General features: G+C 53.9%; 1 protein-coding gene across 1 annotated transcript in view; it reads left to right on the forward strand.

Moving 5' to 3' along the window:
- The first annotated feature begins 15,273 nt into the window (after positions 1-15,273).
- The window catches only part of XPR1 (xenotropic and polytropic retrovirus receptor 1), a 120,627-nt gene continuing 110,878 nt past the window's right edge, over positions 15,274-25,022 (forward strand). Inside the window, exons 1-2 of the mRNA XM_067300611.1 lie at positions 15,274-15,479; positions 22,492-22,543. Of these exons, the coding sequence (XP_067156712.1) occupies positions 15,411-15,479; positions 22,492-22,543 (121 nt within the window). The 5' untranslated portion in view covers positions 15,274-15,410. The remainder of the gene's footprint in view (positions 15,480-22,491; positions 22,544-25,022) is intronic.

Raw genomic sequence — 25,022 nt, forward strand, 5'->3', positions numbered from 1 at the left:
GATTTCCCGCCAGCTGCTCTGCAAACATTTCTTAAGTCTTTTTTTTTTTTGGGGGGGGGGCCAAAACTGAATCCTCCCCCCCCCCCCCCGAGATCTCTGGTCCCCCTAGAGCGCCCCGCGGTCGCCCGAACCCGGCCGGGTGCCGAGAGCGGCTCCGCCCCGCAGCTCGCTGCCGCTTGAGGGCACCCGAGGCCGCCCGTGGCGGGCTGCTGCCGCCGCCGGGGCCTCCCCGGGGCCACCTGAGCCTCGGGTTTGCAGAACCGTCTCGCTTTGGACACCCCCCCCCCCCCGCCCCGGGCGCCCTCGGGGGCCGCTGGCAGGTCCCTGCTCCCCCGGCGCCGGGGGGTCCCGGCCAACGGAGCCCGAAGCGGGTTATATTTAGCCCAGTATCTCCTTCGCCTGGAAAGCTCCCCCCCCGCACAGCTGTCGAGTCCATCTCCCTTCTCCGCCCCCGGCCGCGGCAAATGGCAGCTCTGAGTCATCCAAGGAAACGCTGCCCACCCGGGAGCCCAGCGCATCCAGGCGCCCCAGCCCCATCCTCCTCCGGCCTCGGCGCCCCGCTCCTCCCTAGCCCGCCGCAGCCCCCCGCAGGGGCGCGCGCAGCGTTGCCCATTTTACAGGGGGGCAAACTGAGGCAGAGAGCCCCCGCCGAGCTGCCCCTGCGCCCTGCGGTCCTGCAGCAGCCTGCCCGCCAGCAGCCCACGCAGCAGCTTGCCAGCCGGAGACCCGTGGCTGGAGGTCCCTGTCTCGCTCCAAGTTACACGCAGAAGCACCTGGAGCAGCCCCGGTGCCGCAGCCGGATGCTACCCCGGCACAGCTGTTGCCCATCGGGTGTCCCCTGCAGATGTCCTCTCACTGCCCCAGGTGGGAGAGGAGCAACGTGGCCGTTTGTCACAGCATGTCCAGGGACAAGGGCAAACACCCACCGCACATGTGACTTGGGACATCCGCACGGCTTCTTGGGGCCTCCCTGACGCAGCGCAGACGCTTCGGACTCATTCGCACATGAGCGCCACACGCACCCATCTTTCCATCCCGAGGTTTTCAGAGGGAAATGCAGGAGCTGTGGAAAAAACCCTCACATCAGAGCCAGAAATAGACTGGCTCTTACTCACCTTACAGCCCTTTCCCTGCTTCACCAGGAGCAGGAATTTTCCTTTAGAGAGGAAAAAGCTCCAAGGTACCTTAAAACAACACAGCTGAGATAGCAAACTGGAGGGCCCCATTGCATCTTGACAGACCTGTGGTTTGTGCTGTTTTGTTGTAAAAGCAGGATGACGTGAGGCCAAGGCAGGATGCACGTGCCAGGGCTGGGGAGCGGGCAAGCTGCAGCGAGGACTGTGCTTTCTGCAGACCGTGTCCCTAGCAGCCACCATCCCCAGGGCCAGGAAGAGAAGGGGCATGGTCTTTGCTTAGCTGCTCTGCCTGGGCTAGTGCAGCTGCCCTAAATAACCTACTTATTGCATGATGGGGCTTTAAAGCTGCCTGCAGCAGCCCCTGGCCAGGTTAAGGCAGGGATGAAGGAGGCTGGAGCAGGAAGAGCACCTGGAGAGCAGGGAGAGCTGTGGGAGGTGAGTGCTGGGCCAGGGAAAAGGGGCCAAGCTGCTGTGCCCAGCTGCAAAGTATCCTGTGTCCCCTTCTGCTAGGGCCCTTGGCACTGTCCCCCTGTGCAGGGGCTGGTGGGAGCATAAATATGGGCCCCCCCTCTCCCTGCTGGCATCCACCCTGCTGTTGCTGGTGGCCAAAACCACCCTGCAGCAAGCCACGGCTCAGCCTGTGTGTTACGCATTGGGGCTGCTCTAGGGGCTGGAGATGAGTGCGGGGTCCCCAGCTGGGCGAGGAGGAGGAGGATGGGGCTGGCCTGGTGCGGGGATGGACATGCCCTGGGCCGGGGCTGGGAGCTCGCCTGCGAGCACCCGGCCTGCCTCTACAGCCCTGTGCGCCCAGGCTGCCTGCCGGGAAGCCTGATGGCCCCAGGCAAGCAGGCTTGAAATCGCAGCCGCCTCCCGGCTGCTTCGGAGGATAGCGAGTCCCCTGCTCAAACCGGGAAGGGGGGGAAGGCGGAATCAGCTTGGCTCTGCTGCTTGCAAATAAAAAATAATAGCTCCTCTCGAGTGCATGATTAACACCCGAGCTCGTAAACAGACCGCAATGTTTACAGCAAACTCTTCCTGTGCGCTGCGCTCCACCAGAAATCAATCGGCTCCATCCAGCTGACGTCGGGGCCGCGCGGAGCCGCTTCCCAGCCCGGCTCCGCACGGTGCAGCACGGCCCTCCCTGGGCTCCCTGCAGCACCCCAGCGCGCTGGGCGCGGGACCCCGCCGCCCCGGCGGAGCTCGGCTTTGCGCGTCGTGTCGCGTCCCGCCGGCCCCGCGTGCAGCGGAGAAGCCCCGGCTGGGCCCGAGCCGCCAGCGCTCGGCACGCGGCGGCAGCCGGGGCCGGGAGGCAGGATGAAACCCTCTCCGAATAGCTTGCAGAAGTGCTTGCAGCGAATTATCCGAGGCGCCCAGCCTCCGCGCGGCTTCTGTCTCGTCTCCATGGTGAAAGGGGCCTTTTACCTCGCCGGGCTCCCTTGCTGGAGCACTTATAGCTCGCGCCAGATCCCCCTCTCGTTTTCCTTCCCTGTTTTTTAAGAGAGCGGCTGCACGGCGGGCCCAGTCCTTCCCTCCACCCCCTCGCTTCGGCAGGCGTGGGAGCAGGTTTGATACAAGCCGCCCGCGGAGCCTTTAGGAGCTCGGCGTGGAAAAAAACTAAGGAGATGGATGGATACCAGGCTCCGAAACGCTCCGCTCGCCCTGCGGGATCGCGTTGATTTACTTGCCGGTTCCCGGCAGCCTGGGAAAGGGCAGGATGGAGACTCGGAGGGGCGCCTGCCCTGCCCGCGCCGGGGGGGGCTCCCGGCCCCCTCCGCGGCTCTGCCAGCGCCCCAGGCTGCCCCGCACGTGTCCCTCCTTGGCCCAGCGTCCCCGTTGGGCCGGTCATTTCAGCTGCTGCCTTAGGCACGGCTTCTCCCTGCGGGCCCGCGGCTCCTGCTGCGGCTTTCTGCGGCTTTTCAGCCCCGAATTAGGCAGGCCGGGCTGGCGCCGTCCCGCTCGGGCCGAGCTGCGCGTGCGGGTCAGCCCCAGTCCCGCGCTGGGCTCTCGGAGGCACAATAACAGGCTGCAACCGGCGGAGAGGAGCAGGGAAAAAATATCCCCGTGTAATTACCGTGTCCATCGTACTGGTCAGCCTGGAAACCCGTCATTGCGCCCTTGCGAGGGCAGGAGGCCGCTCTTGGCTTCCCGCCCTGGGCAGCCTGGAAGGAGCATCGGGAGGGATCCCCGCGAGCTAAGCTGTGATTACACTTTCTTTCCACAACAAAAGAAGAAAGAGGTAATTAGGAGCTGTTTTGCTCAAGGCCATTCATTTTACTGCGGGAGACACCTGGCTACGAAAAAATAGGTTATGGGCTGGGGAGCTGTGCCCCTTCCCAAGGGCACGGGGATGGCAGCGGCCAGGGACACGGCTGCGCCGGGGTCCCCGGCCCTTCCGAACCGCGCCGGCCACCTGGGGCCAAGCCACCGAGCAGTCCTTGACCTGGCGCGCGTTGCCTCCGTGGCTTGCAGACCTGTGTCTCTGGTTAATGAGTGTCACGAGCTTCCTCGGCGGCAGGGCAGGGCAGCCCGTGGATCCTTCACCCCCTGGTCAGCGGGGCGTACCCTGCGAGGGGCAGCCACCACGTCTGGGGGGGACGAGCCAAAGGCAACGGGTGCACTGAGGGTTTCCTGGGAACCCGTGCAACCAGGCATCCTTTCCAGCTCCAGCCTGCGGGGTGGGAGCCGTAGCTGCGGATGGTGCAGCCCGGGGGGCCTGGAGACGCATGGGTGACGGCCACCCATCCGAGACCCTTCTCAGCAGAGCAAGAGGCTCACGTTTGAGAGCTTTTCCCCTGGTCCCAGGTCCTCGACCTTCCCGCTGTGAGAAATTGGGCCGGGCAGTGAGCTTCTGGAAGGAGGCGCTCCGATGTTACACTTTGGGTAACACAGGCACGATTGGAGCCGAGAGAGGAAAAAAGCCACTCTCATTTTTCACCCTACGTACGTATTCCTTAGCATGGCCAAACGAACGTATGCCCCATTGCCCGCACAATATTTTGGAAGCCAGTTAGTGCCGGAGCAGCTAAGCGCTTGCAAGTGCGCGGGGGCTGACGAGCACTGCGCTCCCGCGGCCGCAAGTGCCTGCCCGCAGCCTCCCAGCCCCGCGGCTTTCTTCCCCGGGAAGGACAGCGATTTCCAGGAAATTGCGATTGGGTCACAGGCTGGGGAAAACAACAGGTTGAAAATTCAACATCGGCCAGGGAGGAATCTAAACAAACGGCCGCGGTCGCTGCCCTGGCGCAGGCGAGGTCGGGAGAGGTCTGCGGAGGAAAGGTCCCGTGGGACCCGGCCTGCTGCGCCCCCGCCTCCGAGCGGGCTCCGAAGCCGCTTTCTCCTGCGGCGGCTGCAGGCTTGGGGGGGGGAAGGTGCTTGCCGGGGGGCGGCAGGGATGGTGTTTCCCCACGTCCATCCCAGCTGGATGCCCGCTGCATTTTCAGACCTGCTCCTGAAAGCAATTTGCTGCAGGCCACGTGCGTCTTGCATTAACCCGAGGGAGGTGGCTGCTCCCAGCCCGGGCAGGAGGATGGAGAAGCGGCCCGGGATGGTGCCGCGAGCAGGGACGAGCTGGGGCAGCCGGCTCCGCGCTGAGGCCTGCTATAATCATCACACAGAGGGCTTCGGAAGGCGATACGGCTGTCCCAGCGGCAGCGCCGCGTGGCGGCAAAGAGCCTCTCGTGCTTCGGCTCCCTCGTGCTCGCCATCCCCGCGGCACGGCGGGAAAGCTGAGATCGCGAGGGGTTTGCTGCATCGCTCGGCTGCGCGTTTTACCTGCATTCATTATAGCCCCAGGTGTGAAACAGAGAATCTGGGGAAGAAGCGTGTAATTAGCACTTCTATCATATCGGGTTTTTTAGATATCAACAAAACACCAATTCCCCCCTTCCATAAACTCCCTTGCTGCAGTGAATGCAAATCAGTAGCCGTGAGGGGAAAAGGAATGCAGCCCCCTACCCAAAAGTACATAAATCTCCCCTCTCCCCGGCATATCATTGAACCTCTTCCTAAATGCTGGTGGAGAAAGGCCTCTCCCAGGTGCCAAACGCCGCTCTGCACGTGTGCCCGAAGCCTTGCTGCCCCGGGCGGTGCTGACAGCAGCCTGAGCTAATACAAGCACCAGGGCGGTTGCAACATCGCAGCTGCCCAGCTGCTCAAAGGTTGCAGCGGGAGCTCTGCAAATACTGGCTCTTTCGGCGGAACGGCAGATCTCACCGCTGAGTAAGAGCTTTTCGGTTCCGGTCAATCAAGAGAAGTTTGGCATGGTATTTTGTTTTTCAAATTAAGGTGAAAAGCTGAAGGAGAAATTTCATTTTCATTTGATCTTAAAGCGTTTTGCTTGACCTGAAACTAAAAAAAAAAGCTTCATTTCTGTTTTGCTTTATTCAGCCCATGCTCTTCCCCTTCCTTTTTCATGCTTGTGCAAAAAGTGCGAGAGCGCCGTTTGTTTTGAAACAAAAAACTAGGCGCTGTTCAGTGAAAACAGCAAAATAAGACAGACACCAAGGCCCGTCCAGCCCCTGGTGGCGTTATGCCGGGCTCGGCGCCCCTCCGGATTTGTGCCGGGCACGACGGCCTTAGGCACCCAGCTTACGGATCTCCCCGCAGCTCCGCAGCTGCTGGCCGCGTCCCTCGGGCTCGGCGTCCCCGTGCCCGTCCCGCATCCCCCCCCAAATGCTCCCTGAGCGTTGCCTCTAGGTGACTAATGCCACCAGAGAGGGGACAAAGTTCAGGGAACACCGCTCCGGACCCCTTCCCGCTGCCATGCAGGACTGCGGCGGCTGGCGCTGGCTTTGCCTTCTCCCGGCGAGGAGAGGTTGAAGCAAGTGACTGTAATTGCAGCTGTCAGCAGCAGCAATCACATCGCTGCCGTTATAAATGGCTCGCGTCTGAGTTTTACTTACAGATTTTTGTCACGTGGTGCTACAAGTTCTGCAAGGGAAAATCTGCACCGAAGTGATTGCACCTTCCGAGAGGGAGATTTATGGCCTGATTCTGCCATAAAACGCAGCACGTGGTGCTCGGGCTGCAGGTCGGCGCTTCCTGCAGCGCCTGCACGGCAGCGGGCTGGGGCGGTTGGGGCAAGGGGCCCCCAGGTGCCGGTCGCCTCCTCGCGCCGGGGCGGGCTGCGCTGGTGAGCCGGGGCCGGAGCCTCTGCCGCGGCCGTTCGGTGGCCCTGTGCGCCAGGGAAGGGTCGTGCACTAATTCCTGCCCGACGGATCATAAAATCAGTGGGGAAGGCCAGCCGAGAGGACGGAGGGGGGCTCGGGCTGCAGAGGGACCCTTGCAACATCTGCTGGCACCAGTCGGGGTAGCGGAGCCCCCGAAAATCCCGGGTCTTTTCTGCGTGCACGCGATTTCCAGCTCTGGGGCTGATTTCGCTGGGGAGAACAAAGCCGGGCTGTGTGTCCAGGCAGCCTGTGGGCTGCGCTTGGAGAAGAGAGCTGCTGTTTTCTGTGCAGCTGGGTGAAAACAGATGTGAACTCAACGGTATGAACACGGCAGAGTCGCTTCTGGCTGGGATCAGTCCACAACGGGGCTGGGAAGTCCGGCTGCTACGCTGCCTCTTGCTCTCCCCACTGGTGGGCACGAGCACTTTTGGTGTGTCTCTCCGCTTGCTTTAGATGATTCAGTTAAGTCTGACGCAAGTTCCCTGTTCCCACCACGGCTGCAGAACCGGAGCTGTGTGCTACAGCCCCTACGGCCCGTTCGCGCTCAGCCCGGTTGCATACGGGAGTAACCGGGAGTCACACGATCCCTTCGAGGAGCCTTCAGGAGAAAGAGCCTGCAAAGACAGCGCTGTGCCGGGGAAACCATCTAATGAGCTTGCTGTGGGCAACGTGCAGCCGCTGCGATGCCCAGGGACAGCTGCGGCGGTCCGGAGCCAGGAGCGGCCAAGTGTCGTTGAGGGAACCGCGCGGGGCAGACGCCTCTTCTCAAGCGTTTGGCGCCGAAGCGGCAAGGCCGAGCGAGGCTTGGCAGGAGCGGCTGTTGTTTTCCTGACGCGGCCCTTGCAAATAGGAAGCATGTGGCCTTCTGGCCATCATTTACAATGCGCTACGGTTTCGAGGTTGTGAAAAAACCATGAAGCTTGCAAACCTCCATGTCCCTTACCCTATCAGAGATCTGTGGCAGGACTTCCAAAAATTCCCGGAAAGCTCGGCCGGCTCGGCAGGTTTCTCCCATAAGTATTAGCCAACATCTCAACCTGGTCGGCACTTCACTTTTTGGTGCCGTTACAGATGTGCTGGTTGAGGGCAAAGGTAGGATGCAAATGGCCATGCTGACACAGCGCACGGCGTCACGCGCCGGCGTGGCCGCCTCTCCTCGCCGCGCAGGAAGCACCAGTCAAACGTGCAGCATCTCGGCTCGAGGCGGGAAGCGACCTACCTGCAAGACGCCAGGTGACGTTACCTCGGGAAGACGCCGGGAGCTGCGCTCCGCTGCCCGCGGCACCCCGGGAGGGCAACGGGGAGGCGCTCGGGGACGTGGCGGGGACCGGTCCCAGGGCCGCCTGGCGCCTCGCCGCCCACTGGAGAACGCCTCCAAGGGCGATTTTGGAGCTAGCTGGACTCACGGCAGCGAGGAGGCACGCTTGGACGGCCTTGCCAAGGGCAGGCCCCCCCCCTCTGATCCCGGGGGCAAGAAAGCGCAGCGAGTCCCTGGCCGAGCCAGCTGCAGCACAGCCCTGTACGGGCAGTCCTTGCACGGGCACTTGTCCCCGCACAGCGGGTCCCGCCAGGAGCCGGCCGGGGCGGCACGGCCGGGAAGACGCCGGCACGCCGCCTGGCATGTTGCAGAAGGGGGGCTGCAAGCGACCGCCGAGGTCGTCTTGGCCGGCTCGCTGGCCCTGGGGAGGTGAGGAGCAGCTCGAGCGCAGCCGAAGGGAGGGGAAAGCAAACCCCGGCGGCCGCGGGTTTGCTGGGGGATTAGCAAGCGGGTGCAGCTTCCCTATTTTTGTCGGCTGCCTTTCCTTCCAACCAGCAATTATTCCCTGGCTGGGTTTCCGGAGGAGATCTCCGTGCAATCCAAGGAAACCCAAGGGGAAGCATGCGAGCAATGAGGAGACGAAGCGTGCTTGCTGCGCGGCCGCTTGCCAGGAGTCGGCCCCGGGGAAAGGTCAGCCTCTTCGTGGTCGCAGCGTCAAGAGGCGAGGCAGCGACGCTCTCCCGAAACGCGGCCTGCCGGGGCCACCTCCCGAGCAAGAGGAGGTGCCGCTGTTTTGGCCCTTGGGGCTGTGTTTGAGCATCCCTGGGGGGTTTAATACCAATCGCGCTTCTGCACGTGGGCGTGCAGCCGGAGGTGCTGCGTTGCCTGACCTGGGGACTTTCTAGACAGGGCACTTCGTCGCCGGCTGGGCAAAGCGTGGGTCAAATCCTGCCCTGGGGAGCGCGGGGGGGGGCGACACCTCGGCCCTGCAGAGCACGGGTGGCGCGCGCAGGCGGGTTGGGGCCCGGGCGCCCCTGCGCTTTTGATGCCATCCCTGGTTTCCCCGCTACAGCTCTCCTGCTTCCCCAGCACGGGGTGAGCTGTTGGGAGCCGAGTCCAAAGTCCACCTCGGCAACCAGCTTAATCCCGACGGATCAGATTCAGGCCACGTGAAGAGGGAGGCACCTGCAGTCAGAGGCAGGGGGCTCGTCCGCTCATACCGGGCCCCCCCCGGCTCTCGACACACGGTCCCCCTCTGAAACAGGGACAAAACCGTCATCTTGCCCAGCTCGGGAGAGCCACGTGAGGCTGTGGCTCCTGGCTCTTTGGATAGCCCTTGGCAGAGGCAAGATCCGTACCGACATCCCTGCCAGCGGATGCAGACCTGGGAAGCGCATTGCCATTGCCCGGTAACCGCTGCTTCTCTTGGCTCGACAGACCCGCTGCAGGCAGCTGGCCTGAGCGCGCGAACGTCGCGGCAGCTCCCGGCGAGTGAGGCTGTGCCGCTGCTGGCCGGACTGCGCGCGTTGCCCGCGCCCCGGGGACCGGCAACCCGCCGGTCTGCGATGTCCGTAATCACCCCCTCGGCCTCCGCCGTGCCCGTGGCGAGCGAGAACACATGGAAAATCAATGGCTCCAGTTCAGGCTGCCGGAGGATTTGTGCATTTTGCACTGCTGTCTCTAGGAAATCTAATATATCGACCGTGCTTCTCAAGAACGGTATTGGTAAAAGCACCTAATGGGAGCGTTAGGGGCTCACCAGCTAATGCCGGTAGTGCCTGATCCGGCCCTGCGGAGCGCGTGCAGCGGGAAGCCCCGGGCTGCCTCTCTATTGATCTGTGCAGGCAGGGCTGTGTCTCCCCGTATGATTTACTAAATCCCTTCGTAATTCCGCGCCAAGCTCACCACTGACCTGCTTTTATTTCCCTCTTTATTTATTTCCCCTCCTTCCCAAGCTGCCACAGCACAACACCTGCTCCTCCTTCGGAACGGGAAATAATTGCCTTGGCAGGGCCAGCTCTTCCCGAGGAGGCAGCAAATAGCCGTTTTCCGTCAGCCACCCCTCTGCCATCTCTCCGGGGCATTTCTGCCTCGCTCCGCGCGAGCCGGCACCTTGTACGCTGGGAGACGACGGCTTTGCCGTGCCTTTCGTTAGGCTGAGGCCGGGGCACGTGGCTGCGACTCCCGTGGGAGAAAAGAGCTGGTGCTCGCATCCTCCCACCCTCTTTTTTCTTTTTTTTTTTCATTGAGCCGCTCAGGTTTTGGTGGGGGGAAGATGAGTTTGCAGCGGCATCTTCCCGGCTCCCCCTGATTTTGCCCTGCCGGCTTCGAAGCGAGGAGGCGTGAGCGACGGCCCACCCGGGCTCTGCTCCCCGCGTCCCGCTCGCAGGGCCAGGGCGAATCATGCTTCAAAATGTCCCCTGCGGTGACAAACCAACCCTCTAAATATCCAAGTGTCTTAAAGGTCAGACGCCTGGGGAGGAGGCGGGCTGTCTTGCTAAGAAGAAGGGCCTAGGAATAGTTATCTGTGGGTGTTCTGCATTGTCTCCTGCTTTGCAAAACCTTCTTCTTGCTGATTTTAAAGATGCCATTAAGGAAAACTCTCCCTCTGGAAGACTCTTTCTCTAAAGCCTCTTTTGAAGACTGTTTCTCCCCAGCAATGCAGGATCTTTAAAAGTATAATTATTTTTTTAAACATGCTATTTATAAATTATTCTATATGCTCTCAACAAAGCAAGTGCCAGACTGCACTGGCAGAAAGCCCACTCTCGACTTCTTCTTGCTCAGTTTAAAAATGCAAATAATGTTGTTTCTTTTATTTTCTCCTAGCTAAAACAGCATGGGAGAGAATCACAATGCAAACCATTTCCTGGAAAAGAGAGAGAGCGGGATCAGAGGAACGTGGAAGCCTGGACCAAGTAAAGGCCCTTCATGCCTGGCAGTCACAGCGGCGTGACTTAACGCCTCTGGGAAGCGGGAGGTGGGAGGCAGAGTTTAGCAGCAGTGAAGCTGCTCCGGTTCACAGCGAAGGCTGGGTTTGCCCAGCAGCGTGACGGGAGCCCTAGTCCGCCTTCGACACCCGGCTCTGCGGCAGTCCGCCCTTCTCCCGGGTGCGGAGCGGAGCATCCTGCCCTCCGCGAGGGCCAGCAGGCTCTAGACCCAGAGGCGAACGTGCTCCGGACACGAGGCATTGGGACCTGGGGTCTGCGTCCATCCTCGGTAGGAGTGTTTCCTGCCGCCCAGACCCCGGCTCCGGGTGGAGGACAGCGGAGGCGCGAGAGTGCGGCCCTTCCTCTTTTGTTTCACACTCCTCCTCCCCTCGTGTTCGCTTCCTTCCCTTAGTCGCTAGATGTGCAGCGCTGCAAGTGTTGAAACGTTCAGAAGACTCGGAAACCCCCTAGTCCCAGCAGAGCACCAAAACATCGTTCCTCTGCCAAGCACGCTCCCAGAGCACATCTGATACGGGAGGCGGATTTGGGCCGATCAGATATTGAAGTAAACTGAACTATTGCTGCAGAACACTGTAAATGTTGGTAAGAAGGTTCCAGCCTCTGTTCTGCCTCTACTGTTGTCATCTACATTAGTGTGATAGGAATAAATAGCATTTGGTACCTGCTTTACACTGGGGTAAGACAATATCCAAGGGACAAAGGGAAGGGAAGATCATTAACCATTTTCAGTTGCTGAATTTGCAAGCTATAGTATCACAAGATGTTCATGTACCACGCATCCCAAGGTGCGGTACACGTTTCATCCAGTGCGTCCAGCAAATAGTGAAGAGAATATTGATTTCTGAATCTGTTCTTTTCCCCCATGTTGCATGTTATCTCTGGAAGGTCTACTGGACTCAAAGGGTCAGAACTGCAGAGGCCCACCTCTCATGTCTGCCCCCGCTGAAGGCAGTGCTAATCATAGCGGGAGCGGATTCAGACGCTAAGTGATTTTATCTGGTACAAGCTTGCAAAGGCAATGCATTAAAAGCTGGTGACCTGTTAAATGTTAGTCAAGCTGTGGCACAGCGGTTGGCTCTCTCCTAAGGTCAGTACCAGGGAGGTTGCTGAGTGTGAAGTTTCTGATGAAGGGCACTAAAGCTCTATTCATTAAATGGTTTTCTGCAAACATAATTAAGAGATGGTATCAGCGAGCTCGGACGTCGCTGCTGCATTTTCTGCTCTTGCTGCTGGGTAAATCTCAGAGCAAACAAGAGCGCTCGCAAATCAGAGGTCCCTGGGCCGCTGACAATTCCCCACTAAATCACTGCAGCAAATGAGCCCTGCGGACCGACGGTCTGGGCTTGCTGGAGTCGATGGGAGTTTTGCTCTGCGTAGCCGTGTAACGTGGCATGGAATAAAGCTGAAACGCAAGGAGCCCCTGGGCTTTCAGCTGGAATAGGGTCATTTGTCTCTTTAAGGAGCCCGCGAGGCCTGGGCAAGGGGAGACGGCTGGCAGGGCGCCGACGAGGAGCCGCGGGAGCAGGGCCACCGGGCTGCGGCAAGCTGCTGTGCGTGCTCGGGGCACGCGACCTGGCCCAGACGAAAAGTCCGGGCAGGAAGGGACGACGTACCCCGCTGCCAGTACGCGGCCCTCCGTAGGAGCCTCTGGCAGCGGGCTTTGGAGCCGTGGGAGAGACGCGGGGGGGAACGTCTTGCCCTTGCAGCTCGGTGAGGGAACTGCTTTGCTGAGAGCCTGGGAAACTGTGAGGGGCTGGTTCGGGGACACCTGGGGCTAACGGACAGCAAACGGACACCGGCGTGGAGCCACGCTGCCGTCACGAGGAGGAAGGAGACCCGGGGCACCCATGACGATGTGATGAACCCCGTGAGATGGGCTTTTAAGGGCCTGCCCCCGCTTCCGCCCCTCTCCTCGGAGAGGCAGCGAAGAAGGGTGGCTGCGTCCTCCGGGGAGAGCACGGGACCCCCCTTTTCTTCCCCGCGGCGGAGGAGGGAGCAGAGAGGCTGCGACGGTGGTGCCACCAGAGACGCCCCAGGCAAAGCGCCATAACACGGCGCCGGTCCCTTCCGATCCTCCGGATATCTGCGTTACGCTGTGGTCAGGCGCGGTGATTTGTGCAAGGATACAGGCTTTGTGCGCTTCACGTAACTTTTGGAGAAATTTCCCTTTTCCTTTGCACTGTCTTGTCTTTCTTTTCCTTCCCCCCTAGCTTTTTGTGGCCTGTCGGCCTAATTTTCCGCCTCCCTAAATTCTTTCTTATCCTTCCTGTGTTTTCTTCTGCTCTTCCCCTTCATCTTCTTCCTCGTTCTCACTCTTCTCCCTGGCCAACAGCCCTCTGAGCCCTTCTCCCCTCCCGTCTTCCCCCTCCAAACGCACACAGCTGTCCCTGCCACACTCCCCCTTCCCGTCCCGGCAGACCCCAGCGGATGCGAGGGGGGCGAGGGGAACCTCATCCTTCCCACTTCAGGCAAAAAAGGCCCTCAAGGATTATCCGCACCGCTTTAGGATGCGGCCCTTGGGGAAGATAACCATTGAAAGGATATTTCTGGGTGTGCACCAGGAGCTTTGCCAAGGGGGGAGAGCGAGCGTCCCTCCCTCCTCGCCTCCCTGCGGATTTGGTCCCGTGCCGGCACAGAGGGCTGCTCGGCAGCGTGGGCACGTGGTGGCAGGCGGCCCCACGCAGCCCGGGTGCTTCCCACCGCGTGCCCCAGCCACGGGCCCGGAGGCGGGGGAGAGGGACGGGACCGCGTCCCTCCTCCAGGCTCGGCAGCAGGACCTCCACGCTGCTCCCCTACGAGATTCGTGGCGACCGACGCTAAACGTCGGGTTTTTTGTGAATGGCGAGGCAGACACGGGACCCCGGAGAGGCGCGGTGTCCCCCTGAGCGTCACGTGGGCGGCCGGGCGCTGGTGCACGATGTCTCCAGCCAGACCTGCTTCTCGCCTGGCTGCCAGAGGCGATCGGATCTCCTGCTCAACAGCTGCAGCCCAGCTCGGGGGCTCGCCGGCCTGCCAAATGCCGGCCGGGCCGGCAGCCCGACCCGCGGGGAGCTGACGCACGCGGAATTCAAATCAGAGCCGTCCTGGGGCTGCCGCCGCTTGCTCTGGGGCCGGGCGCAGGAAGGCGAAGCGCAGAGCCCTCCTCCCGGGCCAGCCTCAGCTCAGCGCCAAAGAGGAGCGAAGGCAGGGAGAAAAATACCGGCCGCCTGCCTGCACGATACGCAAAGAAAGCAGAAGATGAAGCGTTTGCCTGCGTGTCCTCGGGGAAGATTTAATAATGCTCCAGGGCATGGATTTTTAATACTGTACAATACAGATTATTGAGGTGTGTTCGACTGTGCCTTCGTAATTTGCGTGCTTCTAAAGAGCCTTTCACTCAAAGCTCCGTCAAGCCTCACAGCTGCTAATTAAGTGCTGGAGCACCCTGCAAGGCAGGTGAGGCGCGGGGAGGGGGCAGATTCGCTGCAAATGCAGCGTGAGCCGGCGCCACGGTCACCGGGGATAAACCTCAGCGCCCCGATGGTCTTCCCAGCCGCTGCTGACCCCTCGGCCTCTCTGCAGCCGGCCTTCGGCGGGAAGGCTGACTCACCAGGGACAGCCCGAACCCCGGGCGACCTGCGGGGACGACGCAAAATGCACCTTGATCACCGCCCGCAGGGGTGCGCGGGGACGCGTGTCTGCTTCTGCAGCGTGGAGAACAAAAACCACTCCCCAGCTGAAGAAAAGCGTGTGGACGCGGGAGGCTTGACTTGTCCCTTGTTCCTCCGAGGCGTATGAAAACCTTTGCCGAGGGGGCCGCGGAAATCTTGCTTTAAGCTCCTTCTCTGTGGGCGTGAGCAACGTCACGGCAATTTTCCTAGCGACAGGGGCGTCCGCGCTGACGACGCCAGCCGCCTGGCCGTTCCCCGCCTGGCGCTCGCTGGAGGTGCTCGCGGGAGTCACAAGCGCCTCTGGCACGAGGACGCGTTTGGCTTGAGCGAGGCCTGGCCAAAAACTGAATGAAGAGAATAACCCCAACTAAGCCGAGCGCTCCGGCCTACGGCTCTGTGGCGTTTGACGGGGCTGGCCTGACGTAACTCCGCGTTTCCATCCGCGATCCGGAAGGAGGCATAAATCCGCCGTGGATAGCATCTGCGGATGAGGCGGTAAATAACCCCAAGGACAGGGCAGCCTGTGACCTTTTGGCAGGCTGGTGCTTGCGTGGGGGGCGTCGATTTGGGCAACACGGCAGCGGTGCTGGTGGTTTAAGAGGATGGGGACAAGCCAGGGACCCGGGCAGGCAGGGAGGGGCCAGAGCGGCCCGCGGGGGGCAGAAGCCCCTCGGAGAAGCCCCTCGGGGGGCAGAAACCCCCCCGGGAGCCCTCCGCGACGCCCCCGAGGGCAGGGGCGGGGCTGAGGGAGGCCCGGCCCCGCCCCCCGCGCTGAGGGTCCCGCCCCCGCACCGCCCCCGCAGGGGGCGTGGCCTTCCGGCTGACGTGCCGTAAGCCCCGCCCGCCCGCCCGGCACTGCGGCGGAGGAGGTGGGCGGCGGTGGCGGTTGCTATGGCGATGACGTCTTGCCGGCGGCCGGTTGGCTGGCCGGCCGGCTGACGGAGAGGAGGCGGCGGGGGGGGAAGCGCGGCGAGGAAGATGGCGGCGGCGGCGGCGGCAGCAGAGGCGGCGGCGGCGGCGAGCGCGGGCGGGGCCGCAGCGGGGCCGCAGCGGGCGGCGGGGCGGCGCTGAGGAGCCCCGAGGCGGGCTGAGGAGTGGCGGGGCGGGCGGAGGGGGCCCATGTGCGGCGGCGGCGGCCGCCCCCCCTCCCCACTACCGGCGGCGGCGGCCCCTTCGCAGCGAGGTGCCGCTGAGGCGGCTCCGCGGGCGCTGAGCGAGCGCGGCCCCGGCGGCCCGGCGGCGGCGGCAGGATGAAGTTCGCCGAGCACCTCGCCGCGCACATCACCCCCGAGTGGCGGAAGCAGTACATCCAGTACGAGGTAGGGGCCGCGCCGCGGCCTCGGCCGCCCACCCCGCCGCGGGCGCGGGCGCTGCCGGGCAGCGGCGCGTTGCTGTGTGCCCGCTGCTGGCCGCCGCCGCCGGGGCGGGCGCTGCGCGGGGCGCGGCCGTTGGCGGGCGGCCGTTGGCGGGCGGCGGGGGCGGCGGGGCGGCTCGGGAGCGACGCGAAGTCCGGTGCCGGTGTCGCGGCGCGGAGCCGCGTGCGGGGCTGCCTGCGTGCTCCCCGCGGCACCCTGCAGTTTTCCGCTCGTTGCCTCGGCAGGAGGACGCTGCAAAACCGATATGTTCGTCCCCCTGGGCGGAGGGACTGGAGCTCTCGCCATCCCGAAGCGCTTGGGACAACTCAGGGGACAAGCGCTGGGGTTTTAATTAATTTAGTTTTTGCCTGTAACCTCTTGGTGCGGGAGTAAGGTCAGAAGCTTGGGAGATAGACGAGATATTAAAAAAAAAAAAAAGTCCTCTAGGAGATTTCTCAAAGAAACCCATGATCTTATATTGTGTGTAAGAGAGAGGCTAGGAGTCGTTGCTTCTCTCTCGCTTGTTTTCCGGTAGCGCAGCAGGAGCGCAGCGCTGTAGCGCGGAGCTGCGCAGCGCGTCCTCGCCATTGGGCATCCTGCGTGGACCTGCCGGGAGGCCGCCGCGGCTCGCGGGGTGCGGGTGCCGCTCGCAGCTTGCCGTGAGCAGCCGTTTTTCAGCACCACCGCCAGTTCTGCGCGCGGGCAGGCCGGGGCGGGATGCCTGTGAGAGGCAGCTCCGTGCCCGCCTGCGCCGTTCCCAAGGACGGGAGCTGGTGAGGGAACTGGCCGGGTAATGCAGCTCCCTCAAGCCAGTCAGGCTCTTCCATTCCTGCACACGTCGCCAGTGTCCCTGCAGGGCCACAGTCTAGTTTAGCGATTCCAGCAGCTTACCTCAGTGCCTCAAAACAGCACAGTAAATCTAGCATCGATTGCCTATTATTTTTTTTTTTAAAGGCTAGCGAGGCTTTGCATCTCAATGTTTCGTACTTGATTTCGAGTGAACCACTGTACTTAGGGCTTTTCATGAACACAGTTTACACAAGGTTTCTGCTGCATTAATCATGAATTATTTGTAGAATACAGCTTTTCAAATTTTATTATATCAGCTTTCTAAAGGTCACACTGATTGCTTAATTTGAAATTTATCATAGTGGTGCTTGTTGTAACACTTTGGTTTAACTAGGTGAACCTCAGGGTGGCTGTTATTTGTGGTAAAGCCATTTTTCGTTTTAGGGTTAGCAGTGGCAGGGACTGCTGCCAGTGATGTCAATCTCTTCCACAAGTGATAGTTAAAGGTAGGCAATTGAAAGCTGATTATAGTACATCCATGATAAGCAAAACTTCTTGTCTGATTGAGCCAGTCAAAAACCATACAACATTTGTTACCACTTGAAGGCCTGGGTCTTCCCTTTAGGACTGTAACAGTAATTTATTTTTAATGTCCTTATTAAAAGATGTCTGCTCTTGCAAGGAAAATCATATTTATCTTAGCTCACTTTGTTAGTAACTTAAAAAGAAAATTTTACATCTGCCCTTTTGACCAGTCCTTTGTTTTCTTTTCTGCTACCTGACTGCAAATGAATGGATGCTTAGATAAAAATAGCAGTCAATTTGATTTTAGAACAAAATTGTGAGTTCCTTAAGTAATTCAGAGAATTAGATGACCAAATAATGCTTTAGTATTTGTGAAGGAGGAAATCCATTGTCTTAGTAACATAAAGTACCAGATTATTTCTGTATCATATCTCTGATTGCTCTCTATAGAAGAGTTCTCAGACTTGTTTTCTGTTCTTGGAAATGGAAACATATTTTCCAAAATGAAGATTTGGAAGTGGGTTTGGAGGGGAATGGAAAAGGAAATAGATGGTAGAAGTGCAGAAGATTTAGCTCCGTATATTTTAGTTTCTGACCTACAGTACTGACCAGAGCTATAGAGGGAAGGTAGAGGAGACCCAGTGAACTATGACACCTCTGATTAATGTGTGAAGAGCTCTGCTACTGTTCTTGTTATAGGAGGTTAACGTGCCTCTTAGTTTTCAGACGTTTTAACTAGGGCAGTATTATTGTGTGTCATTTCCTCTCCAAACTAACATAAACAGAAGTTTTCAGTAGAATCTTTCTTATAGTTGTTACTCTTTCTAGACATGATTTAAAAATGATTTCCTCCTTGGATAGATAGCTGAACTTAAAGGGAATTAAAATAAAAACCTCACCCTCCTTTTTAGTAATAAGTCTCAAGAATCCTTCTGTTACCCCTGTCGTAGCAGGCTGAATGTGAGTCAACTGCCTGCTCATGCATATTCCAGTAATAGAATAGTCTGGCATTTATTATTCAGTAGCTGGTGGTCGGGTGGGTGTGGAGCATAAAAGCATGGTGCTAACTTGGTTTACTTGTTGATTAGACCTGAGACGAAAAAAAGCATACAACCTTCTGCTTTTGTCGAGAAAAATACTGAGTTGTTGATTAGCAAACATAAGGTCAAATGCTGCTTTCATTACTTGTGCAAAATATTTCCTACAGCACATACCATGTACAAAATTTTTAAAAATTATTTGCTATTTCATAGCATTATATTGTTCTTTTCATCTTACAGTTTATACTTTTTGTCTTTTTGAGTGAAACAAGTGCTGCTTCGGAATGAGATTTTGCAGTGTAGGTTTTTAACTCGGAAGAGATCGTTCCTGTTTTCAGGGACTTACCGTGTCAAATTCATGATGATAATGAAAGGACTATAAAATGGAATAGCAATTGCTTTCTTTAAGTCATACTGTGTCATAAAGCTCACATGTAGTCATCTTATCTTTCTACTGTGATATCTGTAGTTATTTCTGTTGGAGAACAGGTGATTCTTTCATGCAGTCAAACAACCCCCAAGTCTTTTAAGACCTAGGATAACTTCTGAGGTCCTAACTGGGTGATGTCTCTCTTTTGAACAGATGCACAGCTAGTGTAGCTGTAAGGAACTTCGTCTTGCATAAATTACTAGCAAAACTGGAAAGAGGATGTAATCTGTTGCTGATTAGGTCAGGAAGAAAGAAGAATGAGACTGTTTGGTGTTGAATACCTAAAAATGTAAATTGTTAAAGAGCATCTGAAAGTGATACTACAGTTCTCAAAGTTCTTACTGTTAACATGATCTTTCTCTGAAACAATAATCTGGTTAGGTATTATAACTGCTTTTAATAAGTATGAAAGTTGCCCAGAGTTAGAGCAGATACTTGGTCAGTGGAAGGGCTTTAGACCGGTATGAGTTCATTCCTTTTCTTTAAACAGGAGAAATGAAGATATGCTTTGATAGTTACAGGTTAGGTTCTTATTTTCTTTCTTTCAGCAGAAGCATTGCAGTATGTTTGCGTTTTGAGGAAGAGCGTTTGGCTTGTCATGGAGGGTGAGGGGGAAGATGTATACTGTGCTGTTTCATTCAGCATTTCACAAACAGTTTGCCATGGCTGAATCCACATGAGGATGGAGTTTTACAAAAGCCATGACTGACTTTTTGTCTTAAAACCTTAAGTTTTGAAACAATTCACTTACTCTTCAGTCCTTTCGGTGTTTTAAAAGAAAACAAAAATCTAAAGAAACAAAATCTCATTTTTTTTATCAGACAACAGACTTCTCTTTTTAAAGCAGTCAGTATTGAACAAATTGAGGTAACTCTTAGATGAATTTCAACTAATGCTTTTTTCTGAAAACATACTGCACTGCATTTAATATGCATTTTTAGGTGCGGTAACAGTGTTGGATTGCTAGTCCTCTGTTTATCCAAATCATAATGCAAGTTTCCTTTGCTGCTATGCACGTCTCTGGAGTACTTGTAGGAGAAAGAGGAGAGCTTAGCTCTGTCTGTGTAGACTTCTAAGTGTAAGTGTATGTGTGCATATCAGTCTGATGGAAACTCGGCTGAATTTTACAGTTGCCAGATGGCACTTTTGTTTTGGTTAATCTGGTCTGATTTTGTTTATCTGGATGCAGAAGTCTCTTTAGTCATCTCATAAAATCTCATCAGCCTGTAGTCTTTTTGCACACGTATTTCCTTGTATTTGTCTCATTGCTGTATACTCTGTTATAGCCAAGAAGGCTGAGAATTATTGACCAAATTTTGTGAAAAGTTCTAAAGAAAAATTTTAAGTGATTATTTATTTATTTTTTTTAAGATTATCAAGTGCTGAATTCTTTTGAAATTGCAAGGCCTGGGGAAGGAGGGGAATCAGAACAGACAGTACAGGTACAAACTTCATGGGAAGGATGAGTAAAATGTACAAGCACATGACTTCCATTCCGTTTTAAAGAGACTTCAGGTTTTAAGCACCTCTGCCTTTCGAATAAGAGAAACAGGTTGCTAAGTTTTAAAAATCATTTCTTTATGAGACCAGACCTTACAGCAAGAAGTAGGTTGGGAAGATGAAACTGGTAGTTTGTATAATCTGCTTGTCTTTGAAGTCTCATTTCCAGAAACAGCCTTTCAGCTGTTGGGACGTGGCCAATTCTGCTCTTCAAACTGTGCTTCATGATAGGCAGTTCACACCCAAGCTTGCCACCTCCTGACACAAATCTGTTGTGCTATTTCACTATTTGTCCTTCTGGGTGTTAGCGGACAAGCTTAAAAGAGCATGAGCAGTTTGAAAGCTAGTCAGTTTAAACAACTGCTTTGTTCTAGCATTTTAAGTTTTTTGCCCTTGGATTTGTCCATTGCTGTGGCCTGACAGTTGCATTTCTGAGTGTGTTTTCTTTTTGCTTTTTTGTTGTCTGATGTGCGTTTATGGAAGCTTGCTGCAGGTGCTAGGTGCTATCAGTAACACAATTTAAAGTGGGGAAAAAAAACCCTTTCCTGTCTAGGTTCTGAGGGCAGAAAGAGTAATTCCTGAACATTAGAAGGTGACAGTGATGGATAACTTTTAGAAAGGATCACTTCTAAAATTCCGTCATCTAGGGGACTAAATACTTTAGGTGTTAAGAAGCCCTAAGCCTTTCACTTTCAGGTTATTGCTTTACTTATATAGGTCAGGTGAGCAGTAACAATATCTGCTGTCATGCAGCTGCCAGATTGTAATATATCACAGTCTGCGTGAGGGAGATGTCTGCACGACAGCTGACACCTTCAGCTTTCAAAGTTGTTTAATGCAGGACCTGCAGTGTTGTGGTCTTTTTTTAATCGAGTTGTAAACCTGGAGACAGGAAACACTGCTAGTTTAACTCTTGGTAGGTTAAAGGAAGAAATGGTTTTCGTATTGCTATGGCTTCCAATTTGCTGTCTCTTCAAGTTTGTTTCTCCTATGTTGTGTGGTTGTTGTGGTTCATGGAAAAAGCTACAGGTAGGTGAGGATGACGAGTGGGGTGAAAAAGGAGGAGGGTTTTTGACCACTTGATATATGGAAACAGATCATGTGCTGCTAACTAGTGAGTCATGCGAGGAAAAGGATTGAAATGGCCAGTGTTCAGGAGGAATTTAAAACAAAAATGGAGGGTAGGAGAGAACTGCGTCACTGGAATACTAATCATTCAGCAGTGGCTTAGTTAGGAAAATAGCTATGCAAGTGACCTTCGTTGAGACCTCCGTGGACTCAGGAATCGGACCTTTGAGAGAGGTCTGAACTGCCTGTTTAGCTTGCCATCTATGATATCCCGTGCTAAATAGACATGTCCTTTAGACCTTATATTTACTTAACAAGATCATAACCACCATGTTTCAACAGTGTTGAGTTTCTAATTGCTGAGCTTGTGTTTTCTTTCCTTGAGGGTATCTGCTAATTAGGCTGTGATGTTTTGACTTGAGAGAGAGTTTGGGGTGGGGGCAACCTAGTGAATGCAGAGATGTAGGATTACAGAAGTCTAGAATAGGTTGGGTAATAGGCAGAAGAGACGGGAAACTTCAAAGACCAGAAAGGTGGCTAAATGACTTCTGTGGTTTAGATTTCTGTGAGTTCAAAAGTTGGGAAATAAAATCCGGTTCTCAGAGCAGTGGTGTGTAAAGCACACTCATGTTCATTATGTGGGTGCCAAGAGGTCCGTCCTTATCAAGTGATGTGGTGCGTTTAAATAAATAACTCTTGCTGTAGGTAATTGGCCTTTCCTTATTGCTTCTCTTTCCAAAATTGTTGTTCAAGTTCTTTAGCCATTGATCAGAATTAACTTTATTTTTTTTTTTTTTTACTTGCGCTGTGATGTGGGATACAGTGTATGTTTAATTTATAGCTGACATAATACCAGCATCTTTAACTGTCTGAGAGGAGGTGTCCTAAAAAGGAGTCGCATTTGATTAGGTTTCTTTTTTGTTGCTTCTGGGCAGTTGTGCCCCACTGGTGATTCCAGTTTGTGTTTGCGGTAACTGAAAGGATTACACCAAAGCAAATGAGCAGTTTGTTCTTTTGGTCTCTGGAGTGCCAATTCCCAGGGCCTCTAGGACTTGAAGATCTGGTTAGTAATTCTGGTCTGTGTTAATGTTGTCCTTCAGTTTGTACCTCAAGAGAAGGCAGTCACTCTAGGTCCCCTGATCTTGTTTGTCATGTTGTCTTCAGCTTTTAGAACATGTGTGTTTTTCTGTACTACCACATAACAGTGATAAGAAATCTCCGAGACTGCTTTTCCTCCATTTGCCATGACAAACTCCTTTCTATGTCATGCCACAGCTCTGAAATAGTCACTTTTTTTTTTTCCGGTAAAGCCTTTAACATCCTACCAAATGGGAAACATTTCTCCCAAGGTGGATGCTTAAAAATATTGCTGGAATAAATTTTGTAGATCTGTAAGGTAACAGGCTTTAGACAAAGCAGTCAGTTAACATGAACTTCTGTGTCTTCTGTTATCAGAAATATGTGTAATAGCTACAGAATGTGATGTCAATGCTATGTGTGTCAGTCCGGAGGGGTAAAAGGACTTTAATTGCTACTCATTTTCAAGCAGGCTTATCAAAGGATGTAAAAAACTTTTTTTCTTTTAATACTGACTAGATCACTTGTTCCCTTCTTCTCCTTACAGGCTTTCAAAGAGATGCTGTATGCAGCTCAGGACCAGGCCCCTTCTATAGAAGGTAAGCAAGTTGTAACCTAGCATCCTGTTTTTTCTTGGCGTTGGATGCTGGGCACATAATACAGCTACTTTTCTGTCCACAGTCCTCCTAAATTGGTAAACTTAATACATTGACGGGCAAAAGCTTGGCCTTTCACAGCCTGTGTGCTATTTTTGATTGTTAGAACATTTTGTCCTCTGTCATTAGAACAATACATGTCTTTGTATGGTTTGGGACTTTAACAGCTGGGTTCTTCTCACTTATAAGAACATTCACTGGTGGAAGTGCTTTCTTCATCACATGAGAGCAGACCTTTGTTTTCCTGTGGCAACTAGCTACTTCAGGAGGTAGTTGTGCTGGGGAGATATTGGTTCCTGATCTGTCCTTGTGATTTGAACTGTAAGATTTTTTTCCTTTCATTCTGTGCCCTCCCTGAATGCTGTTTTGCATCTTATATGTTCACATGAGTGTATTTTCTTGTTTGCATGCATTTGCTGCCACGGAGTTCTTTATTATTATTATTATTTTAAGAACTGCACTTTTTTAGGCTGACTGCATTTTGAATAGTTTGTTTAATTAAATTATGATCTGCACAACATTTCTCAATATAGCCCTTTACATTCTTTGTCTTTCTTCTTCCTTTTGTTGTCTTTGAGGTATTGAATAGTTTTTGCCTTTATGTTGCTTCAGTCCCTACTTATTTGCCCTTCATGTGGATTTCAAACTTTCTTTTTCTCCTCATCTTTCTTATTTGCAGTTTGGTCGCAGTGCAATGTTTATTTCACAAACTTCTTTAACTGCAGTTCTGGGCTTCACTTTTTAATGTGTGTATATATATAGAGAGAGAGAGCGCGAGTGAGAGAGATCGCACACATGCGAGTGCAAAAGAATAACTGCTGCTTTTAGTGTGGTCAGTTGGCTAACATGAATACTGCTTTCTGAAATGGTGTTAAGCATACCTTCTCATTAACTGCTTGCTTTGCCTTGCTCTGTGTTGATTAAGTTCAGGAAATGAGGTGTGGTATAGTTAAAATAATGTGGAATATTAATTTGATGGATGTAACTATACTTATCTGCTCTTTGATTAGAATGTTGAAACACTGACTGTAATTGTTAATAGACTAAATGTGTGTGTGTGTGTGTGTGTGTGAGAGAGATGGGGCAGTTCTAGTTATACTTCTCAAATGCACAACCTAAGCTGAAAAGTTCTTCTTTTAAGCAATGCTCAGACAGGTATAATTCCTAGCTTTAACTTGACACTTGGCTGCTTACTTGGTTCAGCCTGCTAATTTTGTTAAAACAATAACCCTTTTCTCTAAAGTGCAGGTTCTAGAACTAGATTTCTACAGCCAGGTGGCAATGGTCCTAACTTCATTGAAAATATATGAGTTATTTTTGGAAAACAGGAAAAAAAAACTTGCAAGCAATACACTGGCAAAAGAAGAAAGTCCTCTCTTATTTTTCTTAACTGGGGACAAAATTGCTTAAAAACACCCATAAACATAGAACACTAAGTCCTCTGATGTAGAAAATTGATTTTGTGCTGCTTGGGAGACAGAGAAGATCTGTGTAGATCAAATTGGCTCTATTTACTTTTAAAGACAATTTACTATTTTTGTTGAAAATCCAGCATTAGTTTTATAGAAGATGGATGATTCATAAGGCTTCTTTTCCTTTTTCTATCTGTTCATTGACAGGGAAGTGAATGGTATCTTTGCTAATAAAAATGTGTAGTCCAGTGTTTGAACGTGACTTACTGGATTTTGCTTGTGATACCCAGAATTTCAAGGTGGCTTTCTGTCTGAGGACTAGGTGGGTTTAGAGCTGTTGAGCTTCCATAATCAGACAAGGTGAGGTAAATGGAAGCCACCTCCTCCGTACTAGCAGAAAGGGTTGATCATAGCCTTTCTTTTAAAGTAATTCTCACAACTGTCCTTCATCCATACGAGTTTGTTGTTTGACTTAATGACTGCATGTGTATCAAACAAGGTAAGAAATGAGTGTGTTCACTTTTCTGTGTCATAATCTCAGGCAATACTGGTGAGCCACTGGCATAAAATTTGAGTTCCTGATGCCCGTAATGTGTCCTACATGATACCATGTGAATGCAGAATACTTGGTATACTCCAGGTTAAGCCTGAAACTCCATCCCTAAAGGCATTTTCTTTGTTTAGGTGTTACTGTTTTCCAAACAGTGTGGGACTTAGCGCGCATCTTAAAATGGAGAGGGGTGAAAGTCTTTTATGTTTTTGTTCCTAAAACTTAAAGCTTTTATTAAGGATCAGATGATACTACATGAAGCTAACCATAAAATTCCAAGTGTTATAATTCAGCATTTTTGTTTCTTTTTTTGGTGCTCATTATGGTATATTGATGTTCTGTCTTTGTGCGTGCTGTAAAGTTTGTGTGTAAACATATTTGGCAAAGAAGGTGAAGAATAAAATGGCTTATTTCTGTTGTTCTTTTAAATGTTTAAAGAATTTTAACTTGTGCTTCTATC

Source organism: Apteryx mantelli, chromosome 8, assembly GCF_036417845.1.
Source record: "Apteryx mantelli isolate bAptMan1 chromosome 8, bAptMan1.hap1, whole genome shotgun sequence".
NCBI classification, from domain to species: Eukaryota; Metazoa; Chordata; class Aves; order Apterygiformes; family Apterygidae; genus Apteryx; species Apteryx mantelli.